Genomic DNA, 12,544 nt, shown 5'->3' on the forward strand with positions numbered 1-12,544 from the left:
AAAAGGAGAGGTCCAAATGGGAATAGGTGTGAGTGGAGTCTGAAAGGAACATGGGTGCTCCCATGTTAAGGCAGACGAGGTTAAGGTAATTGAGGTCAGCAAAGAGGGCAGCTCTGCCAATTTCTGAGCAAGCCCCAAAGGGGAAGGTGAAAATTGAAGTCACTGAGCAGCAGACAGGTGTGAGGGAGTTGCCCAATAAGCTAGAGGAAGTCAGCACTGGTGACACCAAATGACATAGGGATGTCAACGGTACAAAGGAAAAAGGTCAAGTGAGGAAGGAAAATGTGGACTTCAACAGCTTGAAGCTGGGTAGTTGGGAAGACGGTTGACTATAAACATCATCCTAGATGGGCAGTGTGACTCACCCATGAGATAAAATGCTGTCCTTGGGCGAAAGGTTAAAGCAGACTGGGAAGAAATGCAAGAGCTCAAAGTGGTCGTTTCCTGGAAGCTGAGAACAAGCAGATGCTCCAGTACTAGGAGCAGCCATAAGTCCTCTCTGCTGGAACAAAGGCTGTGGACATTCCATTGGAGGAGAGTCATAATGAGTGTCACCTCGGCAGCTGACGAGCACCAGCTTTCGAAGATTCACTGTGATAGGGCACAGACACTGGAGGGTCCTGCTCCATGAGAGCTACAGGGGCATCAGCATTCTTCCTCTGTCAATCTGTGGAGTCCAGGGCAGAAAAATGGTTGGCGGTGTGCACCGACAACACGAAGGTCAGTGGGCGAGGGTATCATGTGTTGACACCGTCAAAGAGGATCTCCGAGTCGGTGAAGGAGAAGATTGTTTGGCTTTGTTTGACGTCTTTGAGCCTTTCCAGTTGGCAGAGGAAGACTCAAATGTTCGCTGGCTGGAAGAACATAGGAAGTCTTCAGGGGAGTATTCCTTCTGTCCTTTCTGGCCTGCTGACTGTGTAGCAAGTGACTTCGTCCCGTGAGGTGGAAGTTTGGTGGCTTGCTACACAGCTGGAGTTGGAGATGGGGATGCTATCAAGACAATGGGCAATTTCACAACTGCAGTGCTGAATTTGAGATTGCATGTCTGCAGGGCCATGTCCATGGAGCAAGATTTAGTAAGAACAGTTCTGTAGGTACCAGATGGTACATCGCAGGGTTTCCGACTAGTCAACAACCAGCGAGTGACCGGGTAAGGCACTTTTTCCTTCACCTGGATCTCCTGGACAGCCCACTCATCAAGATACATGGGACAATCTCAGGAGGTGGTGGCATGGTCATCATTGCAGTCGATACAGTGGGGAGAAGGAGTCGAACAATCACCCTCGTGAGCATCCCTAACACAGGTTACACAGTGAGAATGAGAGACAGAAGTGTGAATACAGAAAAGATATAAATTTATGATTATCTACAGTTAAGAGGAAAGAGAGCAACATGACAAGCCATGTAGGTTGAACTGCCGGAAGCACAAAACAAGTGTGATAAATAGGCTCATAAGTAAATTAGCAGTAAGCAGCATAACAAGAAAATTGAATTTGGTATCTAACCCACACGGGCAAGTTGCCAGTGGTTTTGGTTATAAAATTTCTCTGTATTTTTTGTGAATGTAGCATAAATCAAACTGATTTGGAAGTCAATCCGAGGGACCAGGTCTTGTTCATAGAGGGGGATAATGTAGGAGACTGAGCATGTATAGGGATATTAATGTGAGCCTGAGCAACGTATTGCAGCTGAGGTGACAGGGACGTGGGGGATATTGCAGCTGTAGTAATTTAACAAGGCCAATGCAATGTTGCAATGTAGGTTAGCTTGCTGAAACAGCAAAAATAGTGGTACTGGACAGACTAGTGCAGCATGACAGATTTCCACACTGACAGTAGCAGTGATGTTTTAGGATATGTAACATAGTAACGCACTGCACAAGCACACTGCTGATGAGTAAATGTTGGACATTTTTGTAGGAGAATTATTCTTAGTCTTGCAATCCTACCAGTACATTGGGGCTGTGCCATGCGAGGACACCACATGAACCTGCCAGCAGAAGGACCCGGCTCTCAGCCACAGTAGGGCAAACAGCTCTAAGCCTATTGTCTTTGCTCTTCCCTCCCTCATTATTGTCTTACCGTGTACTTGAGTTGTTAAGTGTGTCTTATTGTGTATTGATTCACGACAAAGTGATGTCATTCATGACAACAGCATCCTCATATTATTCTGCATGCTCACCATTATCAAACTCTTACACTGGTGACTCAACAAATGTACATTTTGAACAAACTCTAGAAACATGTGGCACTACCTCCCAGTCAAGACACTGGACATTGTGGACCATCAAAGACTATTATGACCTTTTGCCAATATTGATTATGCTTCTAAAGAATTGCACAGAGCAATGAATTATATGGAGACATACAGGTATGGAGCTACTAATGAAAGTGACTGTAACCCTCTTCCCACATGAGCACAAGACTTCTGTGTTACCTTCCAAAGATGATTGACTTCTTTATGACGGACAAGCAGCAGAGGCTGATAATTGCAAGTATCACTGAACTTATATCAGGTCTATACCCTAGTACAGCTTCGTGTTCATACTGCTTCCAGTTCAATGTGTTCTTCCGTACTGGGTACCTATGTGACGAATTCTTTCCTACCTCTTGATTGAACTCTGCTGATAGAACAATAAGAATATACCTGTGTTTTCTACTATGTTGCAGCTGATCTATGGGGTTACATTCAACAATACCCTTTGATCGACAGTCATATGGTCAGATTTCCGAGTGTGTGTTCACTGTCCAGGATGAGTAAAACTGCTTCAGTTCCTACCTGTAGAACTACAGAATTAGTTCACCATTGTTGGAATCTATTTCAGTGCTGATATAATGAAATCATTCACATTACTGTGTCATGTGTGGGGATCCTTCCATCAATGATGTAATCTATTTAGTGATGATATAACGAAATATTTCACATTACTGAGTCACATATGTGAGCATGCTTCCATCAACGATGTAATCCTATCACCATCTCTCTTTTGCAAATCTGAGATGGCTAATGTGGTATTATTACAATGAATATGCAAGTCACCTGAGGAACAAATCTACCAAACAATTTTCTCAGAGCAGGTGAACAGATGGACATCCCCACAGTTTTGGCACCATCTACAAACCTTACTGGATCCTAAATTAATAGTAAACAATACATTGTAGGCCATATGGATGAGCAAATTACCTCACGATTCAGGTGCCCTTCATAATCAACGAGGACTTGTGCAAAACGTTAAACTATAAACACCTGACCATTTTTTCGCATTACGAGATGGACAGCCTTGTTATCCAGTACCTATATTGTGCTATGATATGGCAAGCAGTGATCACGCAGCACTGAGTACATCCAGTACATCCAGTGATTCATGACATTGACTATGGAGCCACAGCACGCACCCTGGTCTACACCACAGCTGGCAGTAACTAGCAGCACTGAACGCATCTGAAGATTCATGATACTCCCATCACAGGTCAGCACCTCCCAGCTACCAAGCTGCACTGTCAGCTGACAGTAACAAACTGGCAAGTGCCGCACACTACTCCAAGTGCCAACAGTAATCATCAGATTGTATAATGGTTCTGATTCCGTGTGCATTTCAGCACATCTGCATCAAAGTGCACATTTCCATGTGAGCACCCTAATGCCATGATCTTCCTTAGGCGTCAGATGTTAAAAAATTATTGAAGTATGCCATACCTCCAGACATGTGAATCAAATTACTTTGCTTCCCATATCTGACAACAATGGATGCCTTTATATGAGGGGGGGGGGGGGGGGGGGCGGACCAAAAATAACCAGAATTTCTTTCTAGAAAGCATATACTTTATTGTTTTCAAATACAACCTTAACCTCCTTCGAAGTACTCTCCATTAGCATTAATACACTTGTACAAACGTTCATTCCAGTGTTTGAAGCACTTTTTAAATTCTTCCTCTTTAATACCTGCTAGCACTTTCATGACATTGCATTTTACATCTTCCACATCCGCAAAACACTTCCCTCTCAAGTCTCTTTTCATCCTCGGGAATAGGAAGAAGTCTGAGGGTGCAAAATCTGGCAAATAGGGCACGTGGGTCAAGGTAGTTGTCTTCATCGAGGCCAAAAACTGGCAAACGCTGAGAGCCGTGTGCACGGGAGCATTTTCATGATGCAGGAACCACACACCAGAATCCCACAAAGCCGGATGTTTTCGTGACAAACTTCTGCAAAGCCGTTTCATAACCTCCAAATAGAATTGTTGGTTTACTGTCTGGTTTCTGGGACAAATTCAGAGTGTACGATCCCTTTGTTGTCAAAAAAACAGATCAACATCATTTTCACATTCGATTTCACTTGTCGAGCTTTTTTTGGTCAAGGCGAGCCAGGTGACTTCCATTGTGATGACTGTTGTTTACTTTCCGGATCGTACCCATAGCACCATGACTCATCACCTGTAATTATTTTGTTGAAAAATGTGGATCATCTTTGAACGCGCGTCCTTCATTTCGAGACAGGCTTGAAAGCGACGATCCCTTTGATCTCCGGTAAGAAGCTTTGGCACGAATTTTGCTGCCACTCTTCGTATCCCCAAATTGATGGTCAAGATGCGCTGAACTGAGCTCCAGGACAACCCAGACAAGTTCTCGAGTTGGTCGATTGTCCTGCATCGATCTTCACTGATGAGATCACAGATTTTGTCGGTGTTGTCTTCCCTTCGAGCAGTTGAAGGTCGACCGGAACAGGGCTGATCTTCAACCACCATTTCTCCCTTTTTAAACCGAGAAAACCATTCATACACTTGCATTTTACTAAGAGCATGGTCTTTTTAGGCTGTCTGAATCGTCGCAACAGTTTCTGCTATGTTCTTGCCGAGCGCCGCACATTGTTTGTAAGAACTAGCCATTTCCTCACATCACGTCTGCACTGTACGCACACTCAAAGAACTGCCAAAGAAACCACACTTCTCACTGTTGGATGACGCCGCGTGGCAGAATGACTCAGCAGAACTCCTACTACAACCCTCTGGTGGCGCAACCGTACACGATGTACGGCATTACGATTCCAGTCATTTTTGGGTCCCCCTCGTATACTTGACATCAATACCAACCGACATTTTCTGGTCGATGCGGGATCTGAGATAAGTACTATCCCAAACAACACAGTCTGTCATCATACTTCAGATCACTTGCCTCAGTTCTCGACGGAAAATGGTTCAATTATTATGTCGCACGGCTATACTGTCTGCACCATTGACTTTGGTCATGGCAAAACATTCACATGAACATTTTTGCTAACAGATGTTTATGAACCACTCTTGGTTGGTTGGTGGAGAGGACCAAACAGCAAGGTCATTGGTCCCATGATATAAAGCTAAAAACCAAGGGAGAAAATATACAAACAGCACAGTACAGTCAAGGGGAAGAGTAAATGGGGAAACAAAGACATAAAAGAAATGTAGGGGCAGCATGAAGAGTAAAGAATGGGGCGGGGGCAGGGGTGGTGGTGGTGGTGGTGGTGGTGGTGGGAGGGGGAGGGGAGGAAATGGCAAGAGCAGGGGTGCCCTAGAGACACTATGCACACTGGGGCATCAGCACTGCCATCATCCCTCCCTGATCCCACACCATATCATGATCACAACAGGGGCAACCTTAGGGGAGGAAGACACAAAAAAAAGGGAAATAAAATAACACACAAGACCAGTTAACGCATAAGGAAAAACGGGGGAGAACCTGGCTGTATGGAGGCAACGCCAAGGCCTACATAACCAACATCAACACTAACCAACAGACTCAAATTCCAGAGGGAAATTCAGGTACATAAACCTGTGAGGACAAATCACTTTTGAACCCTTGTAAGAGGTGCACTTTCTGCATCATTTTCACTGGTGCCCTGTAGAGATATTGAGTACTTTCCAACAGAGCATCTCACAATAGCATTCAAGGTACGAATGGAGGACCTCCGACATTGGCTGTTCGGGGACACCGACAAGCATCCAAATTTGTGCTATGAAAACTTCAAGTTACAATCCTAAGTCAATAATCAACAGCTCCAACAAATCAATTCTAAATGGGCACCAGAAGAGAATGTCAAGCATTGCAAGAGGACAGATCCTTGTTACATAAGACACTGTGCAACCAGTGCTACAAACTGGCAGGGGCTAAACATCAGCTACCATCATTGAAAACCTCCTTCATTACCAACATTAATTGCCAGCCATTGCCAGAATTCTGCCTCTCACATTTTGCAAACCATGAAGAGTTTACAGAAGAGGGTACTAAATTTAATTAAAAGTCATGGAGATGACAATGAATATAAATAAAAAGACAAGTTGCTTATCCAAACTTTATTGGATTTGGAGGCAGCTGATGCGAATGGTGAACAGAAGACAAGTTGTTACCAAAAAAAGCTGCACACACCTTCTACAACTGTAAGCACTGCTGACGACACCACCTACTCTTCACTACAGCTTTCCTTCAGGCTCAATAGTGCACCCATAGGTTGGTATAGTGCACTCATTGACGGAACCTTGTAAGGATATACAGCGTCATACGAAACCGCTGGAAAGCTTGTAAGGGTGTTGCAGAGCAGATTGTGCTGAGAAATAATTGTTATGAAATTCAATATGTTGCACCATTTCCGAGTTAATTATGATTGAAGTTAGACAATCAGGCCATTGCGTGTGCAAATTCAAGTGGGCTGCCAGATGTAATTATTATCAGTTGTTCTCATAGCATTGATAGTAGCACACGAGACTGCCCAGCCTGTCGCTCAAGTTCGACACTTACTACCATCCCATTTCCAATTTTTCTACCACTCATGTTTGGCGACACTGTCTCTGATGGACCACTTGAATCTGCACATGCAATGGCCTGACTGGATGACTTCAATGCTAAATAATTTACGGAATTTCTTTCTTGACAATTATTTCCCAAAAACCTATCTGCAGCACCCTTATAAGCTGTTCAGTTTGTTTCTGGCCATCATGTAGAAACATATACGGGATGAGTCACTAACTATTGCTACTAACAATAACTCCGAAAGTATGATAGTAAGTGAAAAATCTGTGGGACAAATGTTGCATGGGACAACGTGGGCCGTAATATGACGGTTTTTTGTTGCTAGGTGGGGTCGCATCAGAGATATATGAAGGTCAACTTTGTTTTTTACATGGGAAGCTATAGTTGGTACTTATTTTCTGATAGCGGCTATCGAGACAAATACAAAGATATGTAACAGTGAGGTCTTTGAAGGTCAGTGAAGGTCAAAATGGTGGCATGAACATCCCTTTACAGAAGGTGTTTGAAGTGATGACCAGTGGTATCAGTGCAGTGCGGCAAGCTTATCATCATGGATTGAGTGGTATTCCTTATCACTTTGGCACTTATGGAAGCACATGATCTGACAATTCTCTCTCATGTCGTGCAAATAGTAAATATTTGCAGAATACAGCATATCCATCTAATATGCCATTGACATGTAAACACTATACGATCGTTTCACAATACAACACTAATAGGAATGGTAAGACTAGTATCTTCAAATCAAGCTAATATGAATGACATATTCCTTTGAAGAACAAGTCGATATGCTTCTCATTTATGGGGAATGCCAATGAAATTCAGTGAGAGCTAGAACTTATACGCTAAAAGAGTTCCTCAACGTATTCACCCGACACATCTTACATTTAAGTATGTGGACGATACACTGAGAACAACTGGATCTTTAAAGCATCAGAATCATATCTGGCAAAGGAAAGTTACTAACGAGGAAATGGAAATTGGTACTCTTGTCACTGTGGTTCGAGATCCTTGTGTCAGTTCACATCAAATCGCAAGGGAATCTGGCATGAGCCAGAGTAGTGTTGTCCGTGTTCTGCATCACCATAAATATCATCCTTACCATATCAGTCTCCATCAAAAATTAACTGGTACGGATTTTATGTGTCTTATTGATTTCTGCCAATGGGCTCAACTTCAGATTCAGAGGGATGACACATTTATTGATTTTATTTTATTTACTGACGAGGCTACATTCACGTACCATGGAAATGTTAATTTGCATAACATGCATTATTGGGAAATTGAAAATCCATGTTGGCTGCAGCAAGTTGCACGCCAAAAACCGTGGTCAGTGAATGTAAGATGTTGGATTCTGGAGGACAGAATTATAGGCCCCTATTTCATCTAAGGAAATCTTAATGGTAGGAAGTACACCACATTCATGCAAGAAAATGAGGTCTGTTATTGGAAGAAAAACCTTTAGGAACAAGGAACAGAATGTGGTATCAACACGATGGGTGTCCAGCACATTTTTGCTGATGGTTAGAAATGAGTTGCAGAGACAATACCCAAATTGTTCGATTGGTCACGGAGGAGATGTGCCGTGGCCAGCTCGTTCGCCAGACTTGACACCTCTGGATTTCTTTCTTGTGGAGATTTGTAAAAGACATTGTTTATAAAGATGTTCTAACTACACCTGAAGATATGCAAGAGGGAAATGTCAGGGCATGTGCTTCAATAAGTGCTGATATGATAAGGAATACCACTCAATCCTCGATAAGAAGATTGCAGCACTGCATTGATACAAATGGTCATCACTTCAAACACCTTCTGTAAATGGGCATGTTTCAGCTCCTATCATACTTTTGGAGTTATTCTTGGTAGCAATAGTTTGTGACTCACCCTGTATAATTAAGCGTAAACATTAGAAAAGAACTTTATGAAAATTACTATGTTTTATACAGTTGATATGGCATCAGCTTAACATGTATTAGTAAACAGCATTTTTTCCACCCTCATGAATCAGATACACGTCAGAACATGTAAAGGCCAGATCAAAAGAAATAGGGGAGTAAATTTAACCAAAGAAGGGCTTAGTCTGCTTCAATTTTAATCACACACTTTGCCATTTATCCTTGGTGGATGCATATAGTCAGTGGTTACCTCACAAGGATGCTTGACTGCCATATACACCAACTTCTTAACATGGGTTCTAATAGATCCTGATACCCATCAGAATAATTCTTCTTTATCCTGCTTCTGGAGGAAGGTGAGAGTGTTCTGAACAAGCTTCTCTACTTGGTCCATTAAACAGACAATCTGCAGAACCCTTGCTGAATTGGGGGAGATGAAGTGGATTTGCTTCAGAGGACAATTACATCTCACCAGTTCAATACCAAGCAGAATGTGTAAATATCAGAATATAAGAAAGTACATTGTTCCTGTACATGTTCTGCAAAAATGTTGCAAGAGGGTTTATTAAAAGAACAATTCATAAACGCCACTGGAAGGGAAAAAAGAAACACACACACACACACACACACACACACACACACACACACACACAAAATTAAAATAAAGTCAAAGACAATGCATAGGGCCATGGAAAAATGTAAAAAGTGATTTTCAGGCACAATTCGGTCTGTTTTTATCACAACCTATGGTAAAAAAGATTATTTTGACTTTTGCAGTACTAAAATATTACACCTCACTTCAGTATTTTGAACAGGATTTAAATATCAACAGGTAAAATGATTTGCTGCAGTTCAAATCCTTAGTATAAACAGAAACAAAAATAAGAGGAAAAATGATCCACCACTGCTTCCAGACAGTGGACCAAACTGAAGTACTGTAAAAAAAACAGTATTTTTTTGCAAAATTACATGTTTATTGCAAATATTTTACCTTGTACAAAAGATATTACAAAATATAGGAAAATTTTCTAGCATAACAATCATATAAAATTTCTGTGGAATGTCTTAACAGTTCATGTAAAATACTTATGAATAATATGAACCTGCAAAATTTTCACCTATTTTCTAAAAAGATAAAGTTGGATGTTTTGTTCTATGCCGTACAAAACCGTTTTTCTCAACTTCATGTAAAATGGTGTCTTATTTTTATAAATATTCAATATGATCCACAGCACTGGTTAAAAGTGATAGTTGTTATAATTTACAAAATTAGAGAGATATAAATAACTCACATGAAAAAATTTTCTTACTAGCACTAAATGTGCAAAAGGTACACACTTTTCAGATATTGGATTAAACTGCACTGGAAGAAAAATCTGAACTGAAATAATGTGGAATCAGATAAACACCACAGATATCACCTAAAGTAGTAGTAGTAGTAGTAGTAGTAGTAGTAGTAGTATATGCCAGCATAAAGTCATACTTTGTGCTAATGATTAAATCAAGATACATTGACACTACTGGATGCCTTTTTCTAAATATGGCACGAGATATATTTTCTCTACTGTCATTGAAATAAGACGACCTTTCTATCTCCTATTTTCAGATATCTTCTATATGGCACGTCACGGATTCTAATAAGATGTTACTGTTAATTATGACACATATAATTTTATTTGCTTTGTTTATTATTTCTAAAATAACAACTCAGAAGAACACAGCCTTCCACCCACAACACAAAGGTGATACTTTTAATTCATCAATATCAGAGCTGTATGGGTGAATTTCAAGCCTGGAAGCTCCATCTTCCACACTGTCATAAAAACAGAATGTATCTCTATTTTCATGTACTTTAAAAATGATGTTACATACTGATTTGATAACATGGACATGATAAAAACCTGAGTACTACAATTTATAGCAGTAATTTTCACATTTCATACATCAAAGATGGTAAAGTGACTCAAATTCCAAGTGGTGGGAGTGGAGAAAAGAACTATTATTAGGTGTCATGATACACATTAATGTACTTGCACATTGATAGTTGGTATGCCAACATCATGACCACATGAGAAAGATAATGGAAAATGGCTGTACTATTCCACACTCTCTGGCTTTTCACACAATTATTTTAACTGAACTGTGACACCATGGAACAATACTTCACATTTTAAAATAATATATTTTTCATATCAAAATTATTCTTCCGACAGCAAACACTAATTAGTTGTCACAGTCCTGCCCCCACAAATTTATTATTTGAGTCCAAATTTTTTCATGTGATTTGTACAAATAATGAAGTATCCACAAATTGAATGTGAGAAGATCTATTTGAAGAAAGGAAAACAGCATGCAGGAGTAACTGCCAGGACACACACACACACACACACACACACACACACACACACACGCACACACACACACACACTTTTATGAAAGAAAGAATACTGGTCTAGGTAATTAATACTCATCTGGAAATCATTGATTCACTGCATTATTATGAGTAAACACAAACTGTCTTGTGTACTGCAAGTCTTTTATAATAATTCAGTTTGCAGACAGGCTATCCAATCAAGTTGTTAACTCTCAGCACAGCCAACAGAACACACACAAAATAGATTGGTGCTTCCCACTATGTGTAACACATAACCTACTTTCACACATTCCCATGTCTTCCATTTATTCTCTCTTTTCTGCCCTGAAGAACGAATTTGTGAAATGGGATGACTGTCATTTTCTATTTGTGTGTGTCTGTTGGCTGTATTGGGAGTTGCACTTCCTGAAGGTAAGCTGTGCCCATGTGAAATTTCTCCACAGAATTTTTCCTTTTCTATTATTTTGTACTCCTTTTGTTTTGCAGCAATAATTCGATATTCACATTTGTAAAACTGCCACAAACTCTTCTTAATGTAAGTGATTATTTAAATGGGTGACAATAAATAACACACAATTATACATTGATACAGTGTGAATTGTACACTGAAAAGTTCTAGGAGAGAGAGAGAGAGAGAGAGAGATGCCCAACATCTGTTTTTCTGTTTCTGACAAAGATTCGGAAATACTTTAACAGTTTTATTGCAATAAATAATTTAAAACTTACCAAACACAAATGATGAACATACTTTACAGTTTGGAATCTACTTGCCAACAGATCCATATATTAAAACTATATGTACATAATGTATACATATGTAGTAAAAATTTGCTAACTCTAGAAACACATCTGCATTAATCTTTCTTCTTTTCTTCTTTTTCTTTTGGTTTACTTGGATAAATCACAAAGAGTGACAGCTGAATGGCACTCAATACGAGAGCAACTGCATTCTGCAACTAAACGGAACATAAAAATTAACAAATGGCTCTTCAACTGAACAACAAATTATAAAATATCTCTGTTACACAAGGAGTACCAACTTACTGGCAGGAGGGTGGGGGGAATGAACACACAAGGCAATCTCTTTTAGCCATGGAGCAGGAGGGTGGTGATTCAGATAAGAACTACTTGTTAAGAAATAACAATTTGCAAATGGAAACTAAACATTACATTACAAGCAGGAAAGTAAAATACACCTGGGCAGCTGTGGTGAAATGTATGATAATATATTTTAAGAAAATTAATAATAATAATGATGATGAACCCGTGGAGGCCCGGGAAAAGAACAGGTCTCCGATATGTTCTGCCAGTCGTAAAAGGCGACGAAAAGAACAAACCACTAATAGGGCTAATCCCCTCTTTTAGTGTGATTAGTTGGTTCAGGACAGAACTAAAGAAGCCTCGGACAAGCGCCGTCATGGTCGGGGACGGCACTTGAACCCTATGCCCGCCCACAATGGTAACGACACTGCTAGCCAACTGGAAAATGATTTAAATCC

At 40.5% G+C, this 12,544-nt stretch overlaps 1 protein-coding gene across 1 annotated transcript in view; it reads right to left on the reverse strand.

The window, feature by feature from the left end:
* Window positions 1-11,062: 11,062 nt before the first annotated feature.
* The window catches only part of LOC126175023 (sugar transporter SWEET1-like), a 43,363-nt gene continuing 41,881 nt past the window's right edge, over window positions 11,063-12,544 (reverse strand). Inside the window, exon 6 of the mRNA XM_049921522.1 lies at window positions 11,063-12,001. Coding sequence (XP_049777479.1) covers window positions 11,900-12,001 — 102 coding nt within the window. The 3' untranslated portion in view covers window positions 11,063-11,899. The remainder of the gene's footprint in view (window positions 12,002-12,544) is intronic.

The sequence above is a fragment of the Schistocerca cancellata genome, chromosome 3, assembly GCF_023864275.1.
Source record: "Schistocerca cancellata isolate TAMUIC-IGC-003103 chromosome 3, iqSchCanc2.1, whole genome shotgun sequence".
In the NCBI taxonomy this organism is placed as follows: domain Eukaryota; kingdom Metazoa; phylum Arthropoda; class Insecta; order Orthoptera; family Acrididae; genus Schistocerca; species Schistocerca cancellata.